Below are 24,515 nucleotides of genomic sequence, written 5' to 3'. Positions count from 1 at the left end.
TTGTTTTCTAGTTTTGTAGTCCCCAAACAGCCGAGAGTCACCATAAGATGGCACGGACAGTTAAGCAACACAAATTATACATCAAAGATGGATGACGATCACATAATATATAACATTCAATCAACATTCAATCGATAGAACAGAGATGCATCCATCATGATCCACATATTTGGTAGGATGAAGATGTACCTACCACAATCCACACACTCCAATTGTGATTCCCATTGCAGTCCTCGACAACCTGGTTTCTGACCACTTTGAAGCAAGATCTTGGGATTTAGAGATTCAGGGATTCAATTTTCTTGACCATTTTGCATTTGGGCACACGAGAGGAATAGAAGATTTAGGGATTTAGTTGGGAATGCAAATGTCCCTCAGGTGGGTCCGGTCCACGTGGATTAAATTCAGGGGGCCGAATGCAAAATACGAGCTGAAACCAGATCAATGCAAAGATCTTGCTTCAAAGTGGTCAGAAACCAGGTACATGAAGCAGTGTCTTCCCCTTCAACCACAGCAAAAGCCATAGGATATATGCAGTCATTTGGATCCATGCCAACTGCTGTGAGCAACTATCCTCCAAACTTGGTCTTGATATGACAACCATCAAGACATATTAATGGTCTACAACCAGCAAGGAACCCCCTCTTAGAAGCATCAAAGCTGAAATAGCATTTGTTGAACCTCCCTTCATTGTCAACTGATATGAAATAAGTGCTACCAGGGTTGGATTTCCTCACTTCATTAGCATAATCCCAGAGGAGATTGTACTGGCCCACCTCATCTCCATATATTTTCTTCATTGCCATCCTTCTTGCTCTTGATAGCTTGCTTCTTGAAGGTGCCATGCTCCATTCCAACTGCAGTGTCCTTAAAAAGTCCCGCAAATTCATGTTCTCATTAGCTCTGAATTTTTCAATGTACTTCTCTGACAGAAATCTTGAAGTGAATGCTCTGATCTTCCATTGTTTGCTGCATGTGTATTCATCATTGTGCCTCTTCATCACAAAGTACTTCGTTCTGCTATCATAAGATGCCCATATGGACCAAGGGCATCCAACTTCACACTTTGCAGAAATTCTTTGCCTATCATTAGCAGGCAAAGAGATATCAACTCTATTTTTGCAACTGTACTCGCTTATAGCTTTCCTAAGCATCTCAGGTGATTGAAATACCTGACCAATCTTGAAAGTGGGATCGATCAAGCATGTCTTCTGGCCTAAAGGTCTTGAACATGTGACTGGTTCTATCCTCATCCTCAGAGTCAGAATCAGGCAGCTGCAACTCATGCTCCTCTGAATCTACTTCTGGCTCTGTCACTTCCTTGCCTTTTCCTTTTCCTAGAGGTACATGGTCATCTTGTAAATCATCATCTCCATCTCTAATGTCATAATCACTATCAACTATCTCATCATAGTCAGGGTCAGAGTCATCAGATGAGTTGTGCTCCTCAACTACACCTTTGGGCAGTTTCTTGTAAAAAGGTGACAACCGTTCCTTCTCTTCTTCTTCTGTGTAGGCGGTCTTCTTAGGTGATAAGACTGCAGGCAACTCAGCTATTGGAAACATCACTACATCATCTATCAACTTGCCCAAGCTTTTTTGATGATCAAGGAAAATATGCAGAAATTTGTGACCACAGATCACATGGGACCTCATTAACTTGCACTCCTCATCTGATTTCATCTCCACTAGCCCACCCTTGTTCATTTCTTTTCCAGGTAAGCAGAAGTAAACATGCACTCTACCAGCCATGTCATAACCAAGACCCTTAACTATTTCCTCAACATCTTTAAAACACCACAAATTCCCTGCCACATTATCTACCCAAACCTCCTTGTCATCAACATACCCCAAATTGACATATGAGCCCACAAAAAATTCTCCATGGTGCATACAAAAACTAAAACAGTAGTTGGTGTCGCAACTAGCTACACATACAAACAACAGAGAAGAACCTCATTCAATCACATGAACAAATTCGAATCAAAAACCCGAACCCTAGTTCTAACAGCAAGCAAAATCTCCGCATACATTTGCACCGATTTCGGCAGTACTATAGGCTCCAATCTATCGGGAGCAGGGATTGCGGTGCTTACCATAAACTGGCGGTGCCCCGGAGCGACGAATCCTTGGCAGCAAACTCATCCTGCCGCACCGCCGTCACCAGCGGCGGCAAGCCATCGTCGTCCGCTGCAACAATGTTCGCCTCGCGACCGCCTCGCCCTCGTTTTCTCCGCCGCCGATCGCCGCCCCGATCGCCCTCAATCTCTTCGCCTCTCTCTCCGTCTGTTGCAAGGAAGGAATGCCAAGAGCCCGTGAATCTCGCCACTCCGGTCCCTGGAAGTTGTTTCGTCAGGGGGGCAAATGGAAAATGTCCCTCGGGTGGGTCCGGTCCACGTGGATTGAATTCACGGGGGCGAATGCATAATATGGGCTGACATGGCACGGGGTACGGCCCGTACGTACAGAATACCGTACCGGTGACTAAAATGAGATATTTCGACGAGTTTCCGGACCGTATTTTGCTTTTTCCAGAATACAATGACTAAACTGAGATTGGGAACCAAATACAGTGACCGTGAGTGTATTTTACTCTTCTTAAAAATAAAATAATTGCAGGTAAAAAAAAAAACAAGCATTGCACGTCCCAGACCAAGTGGAATTTGACGTGCCAACAGCCCGCGTGTGTCGTCTTCGCTGGACAGGTGTGTCCTGCTCCTGCAACAGTCAACTTCGCCTGGTCAATTTCCTATAGTCGACGCCACCGCGCTCATAGCGCTCAGCGCTGTACCTAATCACTACGCCAATGACGGTGTTGGCTCCACAGCTGCTGGCCCCAGATGCCATAATAAATCAACTCTCATTATCTGGTGAGTAATTGGCATGTCTCTATCCGAGCTTTTCCCCACCACCCTCTCTCTCTCTGGACTTCTTTCCTTCACTTCCTCGTCTGTTGAGGCGAAGAAGGCCTCTCACTGGTTTCCTCCACACTCGGACTGTCGGACACTCCCCCAGGCCCCAACCTTCTCGACCATAAATCCAACCTTCTCTTTACCCGGAGGTATCGGAGATGGCATTCAAGCAGGTTTTCTCCGCTCTGCGAGAGCTTTTCCCACAGGTACGCCAAGCTGATTTTGCTTGTTATAGCGCGAGGGCAGTTTCCTCCTCTATGACTACGCTGCAGGTCTAAAAACAATACTAATCCGTAAGGTCGCATGCCAAAAGTTTCTCTAGGGATTTCTTCTTCATCTCAGTTTGCCTTTTGATTATGGGCTTGTCCCCACTCCTCTCTGTAATTGCCCTGCTGTGTTTAGCTCAGGATATATAGGAGGTGCCACCATGGGTCGCCGACAATTGTTGAACGGTTTGGTGAAATCTAGTAGGCCCCCAGGATATTTTAATTTTTTTTTAACACGAGGGGTGAATATTCAGTATAGGCCAAATACAGGATAATAGTAATACTATAAATTTGTATCCTATTCTATTCAGGAAAACAACATTACTAGGTACTGGAATAATATATACTTCCTCCGTCCCATATTAAGTGCCAAAATATTACATGTATCTAGACATATTTTAGTAGATAGATACGTCCATATTTAGACAAATTTGAGTCACTTAATATGGGATGGAGAGAGTATTTTTTTTTTAAAGATAGGTAGAAGGTTGCGCGTGTCTAATATAAATTAAAGTAGTATCTGAAATATCAATGGCCAAGTAAAATGTAATACATGCTGACTTTCATGTCCAGCAGAATTAATGATTTGCTTGTGAACAGACGCCAAACAATGTTTACTTTCACCTTGGAAGATTGAATTCAATAGCATGCATGAACCAGCTCAAACAAATAACATTATGTAAGAATTGCACATTGAGATAAAGAAAACATGAATGTTATTTTGCTTCTGTATTTGCGATACAGGTTGATCTTCGAATATTGAAGGCTGTAGCTAGTCAATATTCCTCTAATGTTGATGCAGCTATCGGATTTGTTCTTTCCGATGTCCTTCCAGCAGTAAGCGAACCTACTGAAACACATTATGCACTCCAAGATATTGATTATGACGAACATGATCATCCTGATTGTAAGTTATGTTGTGTAGTATGTATTGCGCATAAATATTTTTTTCCCTTGCATTGCTATTACTGGTGTTCAGCCATTGCATGGAAAGTACTTGTGACCATGAAATGGGTGGATCTACTAGTAGTTTATTAGGTGGGGCCTTCAGTCTCATGCTTGCCTTTTCTTCTACCGGAAGTCTCATTCTTGCTTGTTTTCATATATTAGCTGAGAAGCCTAAATTATACTCTGGAAGGATCTCATTCGTGGACCGAAGAGCTAGAGATGATACTAATGCCAAATTTAGTACGTCAGCTGGGAACAGTGACAATATTGGTGAATGTAATCCATTATCTTATGATGAACCAAGAATCTCATTGGTGGATCGAGGAGCTAGAGAAAATTCTAATGTCGTATTTAGTACGCCAGTTGAGAGTAGTGGCATTATTGGTGAATGCAATCAATTTTCAGGTTATGATGAAGCATTATTCAGTCACAACAAAATGGAAGAATTTTCCCAGATTGAGGATAAGGTGGTGATTAATGAAACAAGAATTGATACAGAAGTTATGAGCAGCCTTATTCAGGACCATTGTGCACAAGTTGGATCATCATCATCTGCTACTGAGCCACACATAGTAGAATATGAACAGTCTTCTTCAGCAGCATTTATTGGTTATTGTGCAGCTGAAAAAGATAAAGTGACTCCAAAGACGGAAACTATTGGCAAGCACAAGCATTATAACGATAATTATGAGCTGTCATGTTTGTTTGCCTCCTCTGGGAGTATGTTGCCACTATATCTGGAGGGCCCTTCAGATTGTGCACTGAAATATGGAGGGTCAGTACCTTCGAAACTTTTTAATGCTGAAAGTAAACATGATTTCTCCAAATCGAAAGATAACTATTATTTGGAAACTTTGTGTGTGAATTTTCACTCAAAGGAGGACAGACAAACACCAAAGAACTTGCCAATTGCTCCAACTGTCCATAAACTCTCCAAATCAGAAGATAGCAATGACCTGCAAGTTTGGTTTGAAAAGGAAGTGCCTCCTAAGCTTTCTAAAGCTGAAGGCATACATTTATTTTCCAAACCAGAAGATAATTCTAATTTAGAGAATTTATTTGTGAATTTTAGCTTGACCGAAGACACATACATATTAAAGAATTTGCCAAGTGCTCCAGCTGTCCATACACAATCGAAATCAGAGGATAATTGTGACTTGCAAGTTCTGTTTGAAAACATTGATAATGCTGGAAAAGAATTGGGCATACTCTGTACTGCAGAAAATCCCCCTAAACTCCACAAGTCAGAAAATGATGGTAGCTTCTACAATTTATTTGTCGAACTATGCACAGCCGATAGCACAACTCAGGTACCTTCTAAATTTCATGGGAAGGATGAATTTGAACAGTCTTTGTGCAAGCTTCATGATCAACAGAAGTTTTTTGACTTATTTGTGTCATTCAAAATGTCAAATAGTTCATTACATATGTGTCAAGAAAAGGGTGATTCACATACAGTTGATACTGAAGACCAACCTTCTATAGATTTCAAGAATCATGGAACTTTTACTAGTATGTGCAATTTGGATGATGAGTTTAACCTGTCAGAGACATTATCTTCCACTCAAAATGCTTCTATGTCTAATCTAGATTCTACATGTGATTTGAGTAATGAAGCTGAAAGGCGAGTCATGTGTTCTAATATTGTGGATAAGCACTTCGTATGCCCGGTTGTTGAGCTTGATGCATTTCCACCTAATGAAAAGAGGATGATGCCTGGTGCACATACAAGTGAGGAATTTCTCGATATCTCTACTCAGTCATATCATATCACTGAACTAAACAAGAATATTTCTGATATCACTAAAAGCAAGGTAATTGTACTATGTTTAATCTTTCTAATTTGATACAATAGTTTATCCTAGCGTCTGGACTCGAGTTTTTAGAGATAAGGGTCTAAAACTGATGTATAAGTCCAAAAGTGTAGGATAAACCCTAAAAAAACTTAAATGCAATGTCTAATTTCTAATAAATAATTTTTAAAGCTCTCAATCAGCAGTTTTATATTTACATGATTATTTTTCTAAAATTCCGAGCCAAATCCTAAGTCAATGGAATTGCTCTTGATTAAATCCCTATACTTAATTATGGAAACTCTAATTTTATCTATAAATGTTTACTTAATATGTCCACTTAAATCCAATTCTATCTGTTAAATGCATGTAGAGTCAGAAATATCTCTTTTTTTTCACTTAAAGCATTAAGAATTTGCCAAAATTCTTTGGGTTGATGCCGAATGTTTCCAATACAATACTCAGTCTATTACTTTTTATAAGATGCTCTTCTTAAATGTTGACCAAGTCTATAGAAAATCTATCAACATCTACAACTCTAAATTAGTTTTATTAAATGCTTTATGATATATTAGTACATTGTTCTATAAACTTGGTCAAACTTTAAGAATTTTGACTTAGGACAAAGCTTGAACTTGCATAAGAAAGGAACGGAGAGAGTAATTGGCAAGCCAACATTTGACAAATATTTGGACCAAGATTTTTAATAAGTTAATAACACTTAATTTATATTTGACCTTGAAGTCTGTAGACAATTCATAAGCTCATTACAGGAATTATTGAGTTCGTTGTATGAATCTACAACCATGAAGATGAAAGAGGTGCAGCTTCAAGAGGAAAAATCTCGACAGGCAAACCAAAATGCTGACAAGGCACATCAAAAATTTATTTCCATGGTAGAGCACTTTAATCAGCTCATTAAAAAATCCAAAGAGTCAAATGATAAGGTATTACTTTTCTTAATGCTCAGTTCCTTTCGTATTATTGAAATTGCGGCTTACATATTCATTCCTTTATAGCAAGCTCAAGTCATGCGCAAAGAAAAATGTTCATTGGTGGCTCTAGCTCAGGACCTTCAGTCTCAGCTTAGCAAATTGTCTGCTCAGAGAGACGAAGCACTTACAACTGTTCAGCAGGTAACAATGGCTACCCTTAATTAGGAGTGGAGTGTCCAACTAAATAATAGTGAACAAGGATATGTGCTGTTATTCTGTAATTTGGAAATTGTAGTGTTATTTTATTCTCTTACCCAATCCAATGTGCAGATTAAATTTGAACTAGATGCACGCCTAGCAACTTCACTGGAAGAAGAGGTCACAGCAGTGGAGAATATATTTCAAGAAGAAAAATTAGCTCTACAGGTGCGTAAAGAGAAGGAAGCTACAATGGGGAGTATAATGGAAGGGTCAAGAAAGCTTGAAAAGGAAGCTGAAGAAAACATTTTGGTAATAGAGCACATACAAGACAAATTTATATTTGTAGATTTGTTGTTTCTTTGAAACAAGGTCATTGCTCTTCTTGCATACTTTGTATTAATGGCTTGAAAATTTCCATTGCAGTTGAGAAGGATATTGTTGGACCGGGGTCGCATCATTGATATCTTGCAGTATGTTAGACTCCAAATAATATGGTCTTGCTGCTCATTTATACTTGCATTTGTTTGGTCACTGCTAGTTTGTGTCATTTACAAAGGAGACTCTCCCATAATTATTGTCTGTGTGCATTGATTGATGCAGAGGCCGGGGGATCTTTCCCTTTTCGAAAAAAAGAAAAAAAAGTGGGTGGGAGCTTGGAGACTGGGAGGTGTGGGTGTAAACCCCCACCACCCAAGTCTTCCAAGACATAGGTGTCTTAGATCTTAATGAAAAATCTAGTGATGCCAGACCTTTCCTGTGAGCCAATGTGCTCGCACCCCTTAACTTCTGTTGATGAACGTCACCCAGCCCAGGCAGTGATCTGGTGGATCTGATCCAAGCCTGGACCTTATACCATACCTGAAGAAAGAAGACACAATCGACCATCAGCTGGTGCAGTCTCTGGCACTTGGTTGCATAGCAGGCAGTTGGTTGGTGTGGCAGGCCTCATTGCGTCAGATGATCATCTGTCCAGCAGAGGTTCTGGCTCGACAGTGACAAGAAGAATTTCACTTGACTGGGGGCCTCCACAAATGCGACTGGATTGAGCCATGGAAAAGTATCTGATGTCGATTTTTCTTGTACACAGCTAATAAGTGATTTGATAAAAAAAATTATCTGGATAATTGTCAATATTTCCTAGTGCTATTACTGTTCATTTAGACCTCATCAGAATAGAATAGCACAAGCACCGCATTATTTTCTTTTAGGGTAGTTATATCACATTTTTAATATGGACAAAATGCAGCTCTCCTTCTATTATCGATACAACTTCGGAATCTTAATGCCCTTGTTTTACTTCTGCAGAGGAGAAATATCAAGCATCCATGCAAATGTTGTGGCAATGAAAGAAAGAGCCTGCTCAGCTACTTCTTCCCACATGGATGATTGCAAGAGCGCATCAATTGGTATAGACTGGTGTCTGGGAAACGATGGGAACAGAAATGGTCTACCTCAGGAAGAGATGGTGGGGAGCCATGCTAAGGACCACACTGCGTCTTCAGACAACGACGATGACTGCGATGGTGGATGGGAGGTGCTGGAAAAAATTGGAGTCTAGACTGGTTCAGTGTTCAATATAGAGTTGAGTCAATAAGAGGCCGCGCTTTGGCTCACCCAAAACTTATGTACAACCCCACAGCTGCGGATGGCAGAAACCATGCACCAAACTGCTACTGTTGGAAGTTGAAACCTACTGAACTATGCCGTTGCTTGACCCTTCGTAAATATATATATATATAGAGACACACACACACACACAAATATGAAAATCTACATCTGTCAGTATTTAGTGTTGTAATTAATTAAATATGTTTGAATTGAGCATGTAAATAAACATGGAATGATGTGCTTATGTTTGTACAAGATCAAGTGTGCGTATTATATGTTTGCAAAGAACATGATTTGAATATATGCATGTTACCTTCATTTTGTTAGATCAGTCCATCAGGTTTAATTTATTTTTACCTTCTTTTGACAATTTTATTCTGACTCCGGCGCTTCCATCCTTACTTGGCAGTTTTTTTGGTAAGGTCGAATTTCTGATGCCAAAAAAGCGTGCACAGCAAACTAATGCACGAGTCAAATATGGAATTAAAAAATGAAATTCATAAAATTTGGAAACCCAATGCTCTTAGAAACATTATTTGAAAATTTTAAATATGTGTAGGACTCAAGTACGCATCACTGTCTTGCGTGGATCCTCTGTTGAATCAACTCAATACTGATGAAAGCAATTATGGACACATCGTTTTTCAGACGCACAAAAGCTTAGGCATGGCCTTTTAGACACACACACACACAAGCTTAGACATTGTTGCTTAAGCAAACAGAGGCTTGGACTTTATCGATAAAGCCTTTACAACGGTAGTGAATGCAATTATCATTCTGGAAATGATCGCAGCCAAAAGGGTGCAGAGTTACCAAAGCTAAAGGAGAAAGGGTTCGGTTCGCAAACAAATCTAGAAAGGGTTCGGTTTGCATTTTTCAGAGGAAAGAAATGAAGGTTGGCCCCATTGGCACATTCACAAATCACAATGAAGGTAATAAGTAATGGACTGAGGATGGATAATTTCAATGTACAGGCAGAACCAGTTAAATCATCAATAACGACTAAACTTTACAATGTACTTGGAACATCTTCTAGCAGACCTCACAATTTAAACATACCGGCCAGCAGCTACAACAAAAATAATTTCAACGGGTTCAGATACAGCAACCGCAACAGCATCAGCCTTGGACATCATTCATTCATCTCTCGGCAGCACTGCATATTTTCTCAAACTACTGTACATGTCATGGCAGAAGAATGAAAAATCCGCCATGTTTCTGAAGAGCTCTGGCAGGTGCATCCGGAGGTTTGCGAGCGTCTTCTCTCTCACCTGCCTCGCAAGCCTATGGTGATGCCCCTCCTCTTCCTTCAGCCTGATCTCTACTTCCTCGATGGCTATCTTCCTCTCATTGACAGGATCTACGGTAGGAGTTTCAGCGGTTTCTGGGTTAGGTTCCTCACCCAGGGATGCCTTTCTTTCCATGTACTTCAGATGCCATTCTTGGAACTGTGCCTTCTTTCGGACGAGGTCCCTGCGAGTATCATCACACCTCCTCCTTAGGTTGATTTCCTCTTCCTGAAGCACTACAATATTGCTTATGACCTCAGCAAAGCTTTTGATGGCAGTTTTTGCAAGTTCAATTGGAAGCTTCTCGAGCTGGTCATGCCAGGCATGTAGCAGATTCTTGATGGGTGGTTCCACCTGCCTTGGAGGAGAGGAGACCTTTTCCTTCAAGTTGCTCTCGATGGGGATGAGATTAAGCTTCAACCATGCATTGAGTGCTCTGATGTACCCCTTCTGATGGTCCATAAGTTTCTCGAACTGCATGTGCCACTCCCTGACAATATCACGTAGCTCACAGGTCTGCTTATGATGCACATCAGTTGTCTCTCTTGGAACAGGTGGAACCTCAAAAGCTCTGATTCCCAATATGATCAAAAGCTGGCTCTTATGATAACGGTGCATAGAACCCCACATGTTTGCCATTCTGCACAAGGCAAATATTGACTTAAAAGGGAAATGGTAAACAAAAACAAGCTGCAAAGCTTAGACAATAGTGCAACCTAAGATAGCAAACAGTACATCACAAGGTGTGATCTCATTAAATGAGAACTAACAATATAAACTCCCTTATTGCCATGAATTTCTATCTGTGTCCTGACTAATGATTACAAACATGACTTGCTACCTTTGTTGATTAGTAGTACAGATTTTCTATTCCTATGCACAACTATGAGATTTAATATGGAATTCATACTATTTATTCCATTCCATTCCATTCATTGCAGAAAATCCGAGCGTTTGGCGTCCAATTGGATGCATTGACTTTATATGATTGGAATAAAACAAGTGCTTAATAGTGAGCCACACCCAAAATTGAACAATATAAAGGTACTCCCTCCAATCCATATTAATTGTCTCAAATTTGCCCAAATATGGATGTATCTATATCTAAAAGTCTAGATACATGTAATATTTCAACAATTAATATGGACCAGAGGGAGTAGTCGAAAGCAATATCATTGGCATACATATATGATCTCAAAAAAGGTAACAGGTTTGTCCCACTTTGACAATTTGTTGGGAGTTTATTTGGAAAGATTATTTCTTAAGGTTTCTTCAGTGGTTTGTGCGGGATATGGGAGGGTTTCTTCAGTGGTTTGTGCAGGTGGGATGGAATTTTTTTCCTCGTTGTGAGATAACTAAATGAAATGCTGAATCATTATTGGTAACAAAGAAATAGGTGGCATACCACTTGATAGTCGCAAATTGTTAAAAAGGTACAATCAAGGCTAGAATAGCGTTTTATGCCATGGCAGCATTTTTCTTGTACTTAACATTGATTAAACTGTCTAACCATTGTATCTTTTTTCTAGCCCTTTAAACCAATCCCCATACAAATACATATATACCTCTATTTCCTTACGCTAGCAAGAAGAATCAGGGAGCCTAGTCAGAGCACATGGACAAGATTATGAGAAGGAACATCAAATAGACATCGGGAAGGTCAATATCATTTACACAATTAATTGCAGTTGAGCAATAGAAACCAAAGCAAAGGCATAAAAAGAAAAATGCACACTCATTACTTTTCATGAAGTCAAATTAAGGACACTTACCCATCAACAAGTTCACCTAACTTCGGGTATAGCTGTTTATCACGTAGCCGGTTTATTTCTGAAACTGTTGAATCCATGGATTGCATATCCACTATGTACCTTGTGTGCAAGTGGCTAACAGCAGCCTTTGTCTTCTCAAGGGTTTCAAGTTTAACACCACGTTTCTTTTGTTTCTGCAATAGATCTACCTTCTTTTGATAATCAATTTTCATATGTTCCCCTGCCTGATTTGGTACATTCATAGATCAGTCAACAAAAAACAGAGGCTGAGAAAACATAAGATAAAAGGAACAAACATGACCAATGAATAATGACCGATGGATTTCACATGTTAATAGAATCTGAATAGGCCAGTTTAGCCTACAGTCACTCCTTGCTCCCACTAACTAATAAGAATTGTCTTATCGGTTATCACTGTCACAAATTGTAAACTTAAGTTACCATGGTCCCACAGTTTTTGTCTGACGTTTGGCCATATTAAAAATTCTGACTGTTCAGTATGATTATCAAAACATCACCATGGAGGCCCAGAGAACTACACTATAGTATTCAGACAGCAAAATGAGAAATAGATAAAGCAAAATGATGAGGATTATCCTAGTAAATCCAGTCCAAACCAAGTTGTTGAATAGACATTACCTTCACTTCATCAAACAATTTTTTCTCCCACGCAAGCATCCTGTCGAGAACTGTGGCATGAGTCTCAACTTTCTCATCAACCTCGAAATGACCACCTAAATCCTCTTGATCGGGTAAGTTCTTAAAGGAGCGGTTCCATGTGATAACATGCATGATTTTTGTAGAATGATCAATATGTCCTGAAAAATTTGAACGAATCAGTTAAAGAGGGTAAAGTCAGTACCACATTGCACGCGGTAAAAGCTAGAAGTTCAACATGAAATTCAACTCTAAACTAGCTGCTGGTGGACCACAAGTTCACAACCATTATGACTGGGATAAGTTAGCAGAAATAAAATAATAAGTGACGGTAAATACTAAATATAGTGACCTTGCACTAGGGTTCAATGTGAGTACAGAAATCAACCTTCCAGATGTGTTTGTGCCTTGCGAGCACCAAGTCAACAAAGAATTACAAAATGCAATTTCCCAACTCACACAAAATCAAAGGTAACCTCTCAAATTGTAATCAAAGGGAACTACACATTTTGCACCTAGTTTAGCAAAAAGAGGGGGAGCATGCTCACTAAAGCTACTTAAACTGGATATTAGATTGTTAAACTAAACTACAAAGAGCAGAAATTTAGGTTCCACTTCTATCTATTCCCAAAGAATATTCATGGACAAACAATATTTACTTAGGCTTGATTTTCCGACTCAACAGGTGTGCACTGGTTGCTCAAGATTCAAAACTACAGATTACAAAACAAATTGAGACAAACTTGCCTCGACTGTCAGCATGGTTGGAGTGATAATGCATCCGTGTAGCCTCAAGCTTTTTTGACACATCATGTGCACTCTCCGAAGACCTGAGGAAGTAATCATCAAGCTGAGCAACAATCTGCAGTAAGCTGGCAGACACCATCATAACCTTCCCTTTCCGGGTCTCAACTGCACCCATAGACGCGGCATGCTGGTGGTGCACTTCTGGTGGTGGGCCAGGTGCCTTCGGTGGTTTCCTAACAATAGGTTTTGAAGGGGGGAGGTTCGCCGCAAGCTCATCAATGGCCTTCGCCTTCTCCTGCGCTGTCTGCGGCAGCCGCTCCTCAGCAGCACGTGAAGGTGCAGCTGGCTCACTAACAAGTGGTTTCATCACCGGTGCCTTTACTTCAGGCACTGACTCCCTCTCCCGTCTATCCATCCAAGTCTCCTGAGCCTGCTGCTCCAGAGTAGGGGGTGGTGTGGGAGTTGGGCCGAAAAAGTAGTCCCAGGTACCAACTTGTGACTCTGGCATGGGGGGCGGTGGTGTCGCAGACGCTGGTGTCTGTGGGGATGGGTTCGCCCGTGGCGGCGGCGGTGGTGTCACTGGAGAAGATCCCACACTGTCCATCACACCCCGCTTCTGCAGCTGCCCATGCACCATATCGTCGATGCTGAAATCGTCATGCTCGTGGTGATCATCATCATCATCCTCCTCATCGTCGTCGTCATCTTCATCATCATCATCCTCATCATCGCTCTCCGTCATGATATGGCCATCATCCTCCTCGCCCTCCTCCTCCTCCCGGATAGCGGCGCCAGCCGGTGGCCGGTTCTTGGGATCGGGCATGGGGATATTGGGGGTCGAGGAGGAGCGCTGGAGGCTGGCTTGGGAGAAGTCCATGAATGGCGGCGGCGGCGGAGAGGGCGGGATAAGGACAGCGGCAGTGGTCGGGGGCGGCGGCGCGGAGACGGAGGCGGCAGCGGCAGCCGCCACAACGGCGGCCTGATGGGAATTGGAAGCCATCATGCCAGGGTCGGGCGACTCGCCGTGGGCGAAATCGGAGAGCGCGCCGCCGGTGCTCTTGAGGAGGACGGTGTAGGTGGAATGGGCGGCGGCGAAGGCGTTTCGCGCCTGGACGGCGTCGCCCATAAGCCGCTTCCGGTCCCGACACCGGCACACCGCCTCCTCCTGGCTGATCTTGGATTGCCCGCACCCCATGGGTGCGGCAACGAGGATTAGGGTTCTTACGATGTGATCCTTTGGAAGGGTTCTTCCGATCGATCCTGGGAAAGGTTCTTGGGGTGATGATGCGGCGCAGCGGCGGCGTGGGTGTCTGCTTTGCGAGTCGAGGATCGGGGGAGATTGGTGACGGCCGGTGGCGGCGGATGGTATAGGCTGCTGGCCTACTGCGGTGCTACGGTAGAGTGGGGAAAGTGACTGAGTAGATGGGTGCTGTTCTTCTCGCTTCTCTTTCCTCTCTTTTCTTCCCGTTTCATTTGTTTGGCCAATTTTATTTGATTGATTAACCGTTGGTGCAGTTGAGATTTGCATTTTCCACCGGTTCTACGTGCTTCTAGGATAACAAGACAATATAATGAGACAAGTTTTACAAAAAAAAATCGTTTAGGTTTAAACGCTGAACGAAATGGCGCGAAGAAGGGAGAAGACTCCATGATGACAAGGATGAAAAGCTATATAACGAGGAGAGAGAGAGTAAGTAGGGAATTATGGAGAAGAAGCGAGAAAGCCCTACGGTGGCTGGAGAGGAAGAGCTGTTGTGAACAAAGAATGGACTGGAGGTGAGGACCCCACGGTGACTAGGGAGGAGGAGCGACGGAGGACAAATGATGTGGGTGCAAGAGGTGAGGGGGTAAAGTGGATAGCAACGATACGTGCAGAACATATATTAAATGATTAGTTTGTCCAAGAGAATTGATTCCGTTACTTAAACTTAATGTTTTTTGTTACTCTTAGCTCAAGAAAAGGACGTTTCTCACCTGATTAAATTACGTATTGCTCATGTGCTCATTTTCTCGACGAACGATGATGCTCTTATCTCCCCGGCACCTTTCTATTTCTTGAGAAAATGCAAAAGCTTTGCGTCACTGTGCATTGATAGAAAAAGGGGGTATATACAATCCTAAGAAGAGAACACCAAGGATATAGGGTTTGTTTGGTTTAACCCCCAATCTGCCCTACCAATTTTTGGCAAATTTTGGTATGACCAATATTTTGGCAAGTAGATATTGTTTGGTTTACAACCGATTTTTTGACAAACTTTTAAAACTTGCATTTGGTTTGCAACGAACTTAGTAATCCGTGGGGTAGCAGACCAAGATCTAGAGGTAAATTATGTGCTAGGAAAAGAAATCAAGACAAAAGATGGGAAAATGTTGCTGGACTTTTCCTTTAATGTGGCTGAGAAATGAGACGAGTGAAGTTGGAAAAAGTCGTGCTCTGCTTCAGTGCATAGCCAGAGGAAAAAGTTGGAGAAAGAAAAGAATAAAGAAAAGCCGAGCCCACCAGGGATCAGAGAGTGCGCGCAGTTGCCAAATTTTGGCGAAGCTTTTCGCTGCCCGGACTTCGCCCACGTTTTAGTTGAAGCAGCGCGGGCGGGTCCTCGGATGGGCTGGGAGAGACAACTTTTGGCTAGCATGCAAACAGTGTCCCAATGTTACCGGAGAGCCAATTTTTTGGCACGGTCAGATTTGGTTGCAAAGCAAACATGCCCGAGAAGAATTGCTTTTATAAATATCGTAACTCTAACTCGAACCCATATGAAGTAACCCACTTATATAATTATGTAATGACCTTAGAAATTTCTTCACAAGATGAGCCCATGCAAAGTTTCGATATTTTGGAAATTTGTTTGGATTCTAAAATATTTTTTCCCATTAAACTATATTTGAATATATATATATATCAAATATGATAAATCTATTTAAAAATCCATAGAAGTTTGTATTTGAGAGTTCTATATTAGGTAAACTCAAATATATATTTTTGGCATTTTGTCACCGCTTTGATTTTATTTTAACCCTATTTGAATTTCAATACTTACTTAAATAGAAATAATTTTTAAACATCTCAAACATACTCCCTCCGATCCATATTAATTGTCTCAAATTTGTCCAAATATGGATGTATCTATGCACAAAAAACGTCTAGATACATGTAATATTTCGACAATTAATATGGATCGAAGGGAGTATCAACTTTTCCAACGTTGCACCTTCTTGCTGGACCGATGATACATCTAAAATGTATCAATTTTCCAATCACTTCCTCATAATTTGGTTCGGGAATCTTATTGAAATGGACTGAAATTGTCGGAACTAATGATGTTTTTAGCAGAGTTCTCTCCCTTTTGTTTTCATACATGAAAAACACGTTTTTATAAAGAGGGAAAAATACCAGAGCAATTTTTAGTAAAAAAAGAGGCGGTCAACATAAATACGGGTCTCATGGGCACATGAGGCCCACATACCTCGTTTGCCACGACCCTTTTCGCATATATGTTGGTCATGGGGTAAAAACCTGTTAGAGAAGGTTTTCGCAAATTCTTCGTGAAGCCTCTGCCACACCTCTACCAAGTCTCGAGGGCAGAATTCAACTGTTTCCGCTACCTTCACAATGGGGCAAATCGCCGCCGTCACTATCCTACGCCGTGCTTATTCGTGGGAAGCACCATCGTGGTCACCACCATCATATTCATCTACATCGATCAACACCGACTCCATTTCGATCAAATCTCCATTACTGACTTCCCCCCTCACAAATTGTGTAAGTCGGAACCCACGGTAACTTCTCCGTTACTTGAAACATATGATGGACAATAAAGTACACAATGAATGATGATTATGATGTTCAAACAGTATTCCCTCCGATCCATAAAAAGTGTCGTTTCGACACTTTTTATGGATCAGAGAGAGTACATATTTCCTATTTTATTATTTAACAAACATGAAGATGTTCTTGAGGCCTTGAGGGTAGTTGACGAGGAATACCCAACCAGGTAGGCCCGTGAAGGAGAATAAGTCGCCTGTGCCTGGGAGACTCATAGCCCTTAAGGTGATGATTACAATACTGCTCCAAAAGCTCCCGTGGAAATTCCGGATGTATCCTATTACAAGTGAATCTCTCTATATGCCAGTTGGCTGCTCGCCACCGTTGCCCTGTAGTTTTCTGATGTTCGCGTCGTTACCCTGAGGGTGGCAAGCTTTTGTTGTATGTTCCCCCCTGCGGTTCATTCGATGTTCTCTACACTGTCAGAGCATGAAAGTCTTTTCCTAATTCTTCGGCCTGTCATCGGCATATAAAGTTAGTTTTTGTTTTCATGATTTGACATACAAAAAGGTATTGATGGCTTTTTCCAAAAAGAATAAACGTTACATTCTAGCAAATCTGAAAATGTATAATTGCGGTAGAGTTCCAAGTCATTTTCATTCAGAAAAAATCCATGCATAAAAGCTTTATTGGTGCTTTTAATAATTAAAGGAGTAATTAAAATTTTGAACCAGTTGATATATTGACTACCCGGAAAGCAGAGATCATAGAAAATCTACATAAATTTGCTTGATGCTTTCATCTTTTATGAGCATATGGTGCATACAATGCAAATAACCTAAGGCATACCACATCAGAAGCCTCTCAATCATTGTCAAACAGAAGATCAAAATTGATTTAGTTCGACATGAACACTCGAGGTTCATCAGCTGTATGCTGAAGGCAATGTAGAAGATGAAATCACATCAAAAGCCACCTCTGAACGTACAGGGTACTAAGTAAATGGTTTGGTGGCAGTAAGGAAAACGTCGACTGCATTTCACGCTCATTGATTAGTGCTCGAGCTGGATGAATCATCAGTCATGCGTCAAGACCACACTTGCATCAGCAAATTACTGCCAGAATTGCAATCACAAAATAAGGAGTCATGAAATGTAAGCTCCGGAGAAGCAGTTAAAACACGACAACAGTAAAAGAAATATCGACAACCCTGCAATCTCAACAGATGATTTCAGCAGCTAGACCTCAGGATCATAACCACAATGCAATCAAAAGAGTGAAGCGCACAGTTCTAGGAAATAAAAAACAAGTCAACAATGTCCTACGAATTTCTGTAACTAAAATTCAGGTTGGCATGTGAAGCGCACTGAATCTGAAGCTTGGATAAGGAACATGGAGTACATTTTTTTACGTGCAGCAGGTCTCCCATCATCACTACGGTGAGTCTTCTTTGATCGAAGCTTTAAAAGGCAAGTCTGATGCTTACGTCTAGTCGGAGGAAATTGCAAGTTTCATTCATCTTTTGGCGGGCCGTTGTGGAGAACACCTACTCGACAATTTTTTTTACGGAAAACATCCACTCGACGTCTAATCCGTTGCGCAAAAGTCCTAATCCTCGTTTGGACTCGTTAAGCAGCTTCTGACCGGTGGGACCCACAAGTCAGAACCACGCTGGCCTTCTTCTCCCTGTGCCTTCCTTTCTCCAAGCTCCCTCCTCTCCCCTCTGTTCTTCCTTCTTCTCCAGCGCAGCCTCACGCCCGATCTCCGGCTCCCCTGTGAGCCCCTCTCCTTCTCCTCTGGGCAGCCTCTCCACTTGGTCCACCACCGTCGTGACCCTGGGCTCCAGCGCAAGGCGGCGTCCTCGTCCCAGGCCGCGTCGTACATCGTGTGGCACAACCAGTGCACGGCCACGGCCTCCCTGTGCCTCTTTCCTGGGAGCAACAGGCCGGAGGACACAGCGGCGGCGACGGCGCAGAGCTCGAACGGCATGTCCAGCTTGCTCGCCAGCCCGGCCAGCTGGTTCCCGACGTTGTGCAGCAGGGCCACCGACACGCCGAAGCCCGTCACGCGGAGCAGCGCCGGCGAGCAACTCGGCGGGGCCGTGCGAGCCGAGAGCAACGAGAGCCACTGCAGCGCGCCGCCGTTGAGGTCCACGATGTGCATGACCTGCTGCCCACACGAGCGCGAAGGGGCCACTTTTTAGAAGGCACCACAGCGTGGATGTCGCCGCCGGCGTCGTGAGGCTGCTGCACGCCGACCCAGGAGCTCATCAACCGCAAAACGTGGCTCTAACTTGTGGGTCCCACCGGTCAGAAAGCTACTTAACAAGCCCAAGCGAGGATCAGGACCTTTGCGCAACGGATTGAACGTCAAGTGGGTGTTTCCGCAAAAAAGTCGTCGAGTTGGTGTTCTCTGCAACAACCCTCCCAAAGATGAATGGAATGTGCAATTTCCTCCATCTTATAGTGAAACAATAGAGAAAACTGACCGTTGATTTACGTTTTTTTTATATTTTAAATCTTTGTTGCATCTGTAATATTCTTTGTGAACATCGCCCAATTCAATTTATAAATAACCTATCCAGTAAGAGCAAAACCACTTATCGAAAATTGACACGCCTTCAATGTGATTTGCTTAGAGCAGTGTGCAAGTCTGAAATGACGAAAAACCGGTAGCATTGGTAGTACGGTGATCCTTTGGTAGCCATATTACAAATCTCCTTGTGCTTGGTGATCTAGCCTTCAAGGAGGCTTATTTTTCGCTTCCAATGCAGAACATTAATTCTCCAGACAAAAGACTGCACTACTTGGAGAAACCTAATTGAACTGATAAAACATAGTTTGGTGGCCTGATCAGGCACATTGATCTTTAATGTAGTGCACGCCAATGTTATTCATTTCTGCATGGGTAGTTTTGGCAAGCATTCAGATGTACGAGATGGTGGAGCCGTACATTGGAGACAACTATATAGTGTGTCCTAGATGAGCTCACTTTGAACATCCACAGGGCCTCGTTTTATTCAAAAAGCTTTAGCTATTTGTTTACCTCAATTTAGTGTGCAGCTATTTTCAGTCACCTGCCCTCTTTTTTGGGTTCCAAAGCATCGGTCACATTTTGCTGTTGCACTTTCTAGATTGCTTCGTCTATGTTAATCAGGATTACCATGATCAGTTAAGAAGTGCCCAAACTTTCAGCATAGGACACTAAGAACATAGTTGTTAAAGACAACGTAAGCCATAATTCCTTTCACCAAAATATAGACTTACTATTGTGTTTGCAGAATTCTTGTTTTCCTTGGAATAAAGAAACACCATGCTGCATTCCACATGGTGTGCAGAAATGCCAAAAGAAGTGTTGAGTTATCCCAACAATGGAAATAATAATCCCAAACGCAAATCAAAATACATTGTCATTTCTAGATGTTGAATCAAGTGAAAACCAACTACCTAGCTATGATGCCTGCCACTGTATGTCTGTATTAGAACATACAAATTAAATTATCTGAATAAGACCTGGTACAAGTAATCATAGCTTCTATCAAAGACGAGCTAAATGGATGGACAAACTCAAGTAACTGTGTCACCTGAGCCCTGAAAAGTTCACTTAGAAAATAAAGATTTGGATAACATTGTTCTGCTCCGCTAGCAAAGATCAAGATTGAGGAGAACAAACTATCATCCAAGAAAACCTTGCCAGGTAGAAAGAAAAACCAATCGGAATTCCAACCTTTGCAGAGGCACCGCACTGCAAGCATGAAATATTTGCAGCTATACATCCCATTCAAGAGCCTGCATTGCACCGGGTCCATTTGACATCTCCAGAAGATAAATTGGAAAAGATATAAGCTAACAGCAGAAGAAACATAAACTGAAGAACTAACCGAAACGAACCGAAGAACAATGAAAGGAATCGGCAACCAAATCACCCAATCAATGGCCCCAACTTGCACAAAGAAAACAATAGAAACCAGACCATCGATTGGGAAAACTGCCTGCCAGAGTTTTCCCAAACAAAAGAAACTACAACAATAAAATCGAAGGGAAAAGTGCCAGAGTGAGAAAGCGGAAGGTAAGCTAAAAAAACGGAAAGAGCGACAGTCCTGGAGCGAAAAAACAAAACAAACGACATCACCTAAACACCGGCGATCCCCGGAAGCAGCCACCACCTCCAGCACCCAACTCTGGCTAGCGACGGTGCCAATGAAGCCGAAGGGGACGACCAGCCTCGGGCTAATCACAGGCGCTGCACACCCCAGGCCCCAGGACCGAGGCCTCTACACTCGAAGAGTATAGGAACGAAACAACGGCAGAGATAGCCACACGGGAACGACTAAGATACGACCACGTAACAGCAGCCGCTGAGCCTCAATTCTCCCACCGTTAGAGGTTGTAGGGATGTGGCAGGAAAACAGATAAAGAGAAATTTAGACTGTAGCTCGAAGGAATGTAGGCAAGAAAACATGGCACCTATGTATTGCACAGATACTAGGCAAAGGCACTACAACTCTGCAAGTTCATCTATTTAGTGACATAAACATATCTCAAGTTCCCTTCATTATGCTTCGTCTAGATTTGAAATCAGTTTAATGCTTATGATACACAACCATTAACATCTCAGAGTATGACATACTATTGAAAACAGGGCAATTAGTTGCTGCTTCTCTATTCTACTCCAGGGATATAACAAGGACAAGGGACACATAAAGCACTGTTTAAAAGATTTATCCCTAGATTTGTAACTCATATGTGTATGTGACATGAATACTGTTTAAAAGCTTTGTTTCCAGGATTGTACTCCCTCCGTCCGAATTAACTGAGGAATAATGCTTAAAATCTTTATTTTCCTTGTAGTTTTGTACTTCGTATGTACTCCCTCCGTTCCTAAATACTTGTTAGTGCAAGTTTGTACTAAAACAGCGACAAGTATTTAGGAACGGAGGGAGTATATGTCAACAACATACATTTCATAAGTCATGTCATTTTTATATCAGTCTACTTCTAGTAAATTATCTTACAGAATTATATAGGGAATAAGTCCACAAGTCACTGCGTACACTGTATACCCAACACCCCAGTGATGCAATGTGATATCAGCTAACTGACCAAACGAGAAGATAACAAATATCCAAGATCATAACTAATTAGGTATTGCAAATAATTCCAGCCACCAGTTCAGGATTGAAGCCCAGTTCATCAGACAATCCTAATGAATTGTGACAGATGACATGGAACTGGTTCAACGCACAGGGATATAAAGTAATTCAAGCCACCACTAGACTCCGACATGAGTGGTAACAATCATCACTAAATTTGAAATACAAACAATTCCAGCTGCCGCTACAAAATTAAAACCCAGTTCATAGCACAATCATATCTTGATGTAAAACATGACATGGAACTGGTTCAAGTCATAGGGTTACAAAGTATGGAAAACGGAAACGTTTGCTTAATCCATACAAAGCATAAGATGCCAGTAGTAACAGGACAAGTAAGCAGGCACCGGAATACCATGCATTTCAGTAACTTTGAGAATATCCAAATGGACAGAAGAAATACAAACGCCATATAGTTTCTTCATATTTTGCCACTAGCTTGTACAAAACTCCATATAGGACCACAACTTGATTACTGACTGACAACTAAAGCTTTGCAAAGACCTCTGAATGAAGTGGACGGGGTGCAGTACTGCAACGCTCGAGAACTAACTTGCCATTTGCCAAAGATCCATTGAGAAGCAAACGGTCTGCTTGCTGAATATCAGGAATATCAGACACATTCAATTGATTTGTATCCGGAGCAACCAGTAGCAGTTTATGCAGGGACTTAGCCTTCCTCAACAAGAAAAGCACTAGTTGCACCGCAATGTGGTGGCAACTGAAGTTCATGACCTTTACCACCTTAAGGTTTTCTAAGACATCCTCTGGTGGTTCTTCGATCACATCATTGTGAGCATCCACCAAGGGCATATCAGATCTCACGGTTGGGAGCTGCAACCACGAATTGTGATTGCTAAGCATTTGAATGAAGTAAGAGCACACAACAAAGACATGCATGTAATAAAATGACCACAAGCAATGTGATTCAGGAAAGGTGTTACATGTGTTTACCTGCACAAAGAGGCTCTTAAGAATAGGACAGTGGCAGTTCTTGAGGAATGCATAGATGTCAGCAAGGTTGACGGCCTTCATTTCAAACATGATCAACTGAAGCTCTTTCAATTTCTGAAAGTTGCCCACCTTGGCAATTCCTGTCTGTACTCCGGCATCAGTCAAAGAAGACACAGCCTAATGGGCAAGGCTAATAAGCAACCAATGATTTAAGTGATGGCAAAGCTAAATGAAATGAGCCTGGAAAAACAAAAGAGCAGACCTGGAGGGCATTGCTGCAGATGGTGAGGACGGTGAGTTCAGAAGTATTGGATAGGGTGTTGTCAAACCATTGACCGGAAACATGAGGAGGCATGACGACATTGTAGCAGATGTAGAGATCTGTAAACGCGACACTCCTCGGAAGGTAGAATGGCCAGAGGAAAGAGCCGCTGTACCTAAAGGAGCGGAGGCCAAAAACCGGCCGTACATCCAGCACACGTACTCCGGCGCACTCCGCAACAGTGAGAGTCCTCATGAGGTTCGTCCGCTCAAAAAGCCTGCTAACATCGCTGAGCCTATCGCAATAGCAGAGGTCGAGAATACGGAGAACAGGGCAAAGGGCGGCCATTTTACACAAGACATCATCATTGATGCGAACCGCGTATAGATGGATAACCTCGAGATTGGAGAAGACCTGGGCGTTTTTATAGTGAACATGGGAGACATTGATGTCGCGCAGCGAGAGGCGCACGAGGGTCCTGCTCGACTTGGGGAAGTGGAATGCGATTTTCATCTTAGCGGAAGTGGACCGCAGCTCGATATGGAGGTCCTCGACGGCGCAGTCGGCGACACGTTCCAGGATGCGTTTGAAGCACAAGGCGGACACCCCACTTCTGTCGACGACGAGGGAGAAGCGGTGGAGGTGGTTGCCTCGTCGAAGCTGCAGCAACTCGAGCAGCTGCTCCGGCGATGGAAAGGTGCCGGCGACGAGGTCGTAGTGGAGGAAGAAGGGATGTGGACACTCACGGTCCTGCGAATGGCTCTCCCACACCCTGGGCCTCACCTTGGAGAGCACCGACGAGTGAATCGCAGACTTGAGTGGGAGAAGGGTCAGGATCTTCAGCCTCAAATCATCCGGCAGGTCCGAGAGGGGGTCCCTGGTTGCCCTCGTCGTCGCCCCTGCTGTCGAGTCGGCTTGGTTCCCCTCCTCGTCTTCTCGCGGGATCCTCGCCCCGGCGTCGCCGTCCGGTACGAGCGCCAGCACCCCCACCGTCGCATCGCCATGGATGCCCTTCTCCGTGGTGTCGTCGTCGCCGTACGATTCGAGCGCCACCGTATCGCCTTGGTTGCCTTCCTCGTCTACCCGGAGCCTCTTCGCGATGGCGTCGCCATCCAACGCGCCGCCTTGGTTGCCCTCCTCGTCTGCGCGCGGCCTCTTGGCACTGCCGTCGCCGTCGGAATCAAGCGCCATGGCCTTCTTCTCGAATAAACTGTCTGGGAGAAAGGGGAATTGGAAAAGCTCGTTGTTGTAGGCCG

The 24,515-nt window shown here is 42.9% G+C and overlaps 3 protein-coding genes across 7 annotated transcripts; 1 reads left to right on the top strand and 2 right to left on the bottom strand.

Annotated features, from left to right (window-relative positions):
* The first annotated feature begins 2,866 nt into the window (after positions 1-2,866).
* On the top strand, positions 2,867-8,981 carry LOC100825715. Of its 4 annotated transcripts, XM_010232615.3 has the most exons (8): positions 2,928-3,118; positions 3,923-4,085; positions 4,289-5,940; positions 6,693-6,866; positions 6,939-7,055; positions 7,185-7,364; positions 7,479-7,525; positions 8,361-8,981. In XM_010232615.3, exons 1-8 carry the CDS (start codon positions 3,071-3,073, stop codon positions 8,611-8,613), a joined length of 2,634 nt encoding a protein of 877 aa, XP_010230917.1. In that variant the 5' UTR covers positions 2,928-3,070; the 3' UTR covers positions 8,614-8,981. The 4 variants fall into 4 exon arrangements, with proteins under 4 accessions (XP_024315298.1, XP_024315297.1, XP_024315299.1 ...); XM_024459530.1 differs by lacking the exon at positions 3,923-4,085 and having other exon boundaries at positions 2,867-3,118; positions 4,289-5,857; positions 6,664-6,866; XM_024459529.1 differs by lacking the exon at positions 3,923-4,085 and having other exon boundaries at positions 2,867-3,118.
* A 609-nt stretch (positions 8,982-9,590) lies between these two features.
* On the bottom strand, positions 9,591-14,581 carry LOC100824905 (nitrate regulatory gene2 protein). Its single transcript, XM_003567687.4, has 4 exons — positions 13,129-14,581; positions 12,364-12,542; positions 11,725-11,948; positions 9,591-10,592 (listed from the first exon to the last, which is right to left on the bottom strand). Exons 1-4 carry the CDS (start codon positions 14,321-14,323, stop codon positions 9,800-9,802), a joined length of 2,391 nt encoding a protein of 796 aa, XP_003567735.1. The 5' UTR covers positions 14,324-14,581; the 3' UTR covers positions 9,591-9,799.
* Positions 14,582-22,179: 7,598 nt separating this feature from the next.
* Positions 22,180-24,515, bottom strand: LOC100836438 (putative FBD-associated F-box protein At1g61330). 2 transcript variants are annotated; one of them, XM_014898460.2, is made up of 3 exons: positions 23,260-24,515; positions 22,998-23,141; positions 22,180-22,877 (listed from the first exon to the last, which is right to left on the bottom strand). In XM_014898460.2, exons 1-3 carry the CDS (start codon positions 24,448-24,450, stop codon positions 22,530-22,532), a joined length of 1,683 nt encoding a protein of 560 aa, XP_014753946.1. In that variant the 5' UTR covers positions 24,451-24,515; the 3' UTR covers positions 22,180-22,529. The 2 variants fall into 2 exon arrangements, with proteins under 2 accessions (XP_014753946.1, XP_003565784.1); XM_003565736.3 differs by having other exon boundaries at positions 22,998-23,174; positions 23,260-24,513.

Source organism: Brachypodium distachyon, chromosome 2 (genome assembly GCF_000005505.3).
Source record: "Brachypodium distachyon strain Bd21 chromosome 2, Brachypodium_distachyon_v3.0, whole genome shotgun sequence".
In the NCBI taxonomy this organism is placed as follows: domain Eukaryota; kingdom Viridiplantae; phylum Streptophyta; class Magnoliopsida; order Poales; family Poaceae; genus Brachypodium; species Brachypodium distachyon.
Note: the sequence above shows the minus strand (reverse complement) of the source record. Positions and strands in the feature narration are given on the sequence as shown.

Bases quoted from the DNA above. Each gene is read 5' to 3' on its own strand.
- LOC100836438 (XM_003565736.3), bottom strand. From the start codon at position 24,450: ATGGCGCTTGATTCCGACGGCGACGGCAGTGCCAAGAGGCCGCGCGCA. The intron at 23,175-23,259 runs GTCTGCTCTTTT...CTTGCCCATTAG, and splicing joins TCTGCAGCAATGCCCTCCAG to GCTGTGTCTTCTTTGACTGA. The intron at 22,878-22,997 runs GTAAACACATGT...TCGTGGTTGCAG, and splicing joins TTAAGAGCCTCTTTGTGCAG to CTCCCAACCGTGAGATCTGA.
- LOC100824905 (XM_003567687.4), bottom strand. From the start codon at position 14,323: ATGGGGTGCGGGCAATCCAAGATCAGCCAGGAGGAGGCGGTGTGCCGG. The intron at 12,543-13,128 runs GCAAGTTTGTCT...CAAATTTTTCAG, and splicing joins CAACCATGCTGACAGTCGAG to GACATATTGATCATTCTACA. The intron at 10,593-11,724 runs GTAAGTGTCCTT...TGCCTTGTGCAG, and splicing joins TTAGGTGAACTTGTTGATGG to AATGGCAAACATGTGGGGTT.
- LOC100825715 (XM_024459529.1), top strand. From the start codon at position 2,884: ATGTCTCTATCCGAGCTTTTCCCCACCACCCTCTCTCTCTCTGGACTT. The intron at 3,119-4,288 runs GTACGCCAAGCT...TTCATATATTAG, and splicing joins TGCGAGAGCTTTTCCCACAG to CTGAGAAGCCTAAATTATAC. The intron at 7,056-7,184 runs GTAACAATGGCT...TCCAATGTGCAG, and splicing joins CACTTACAACTGTTCAGCAG to ATTAAATTTGAACTAGATGC.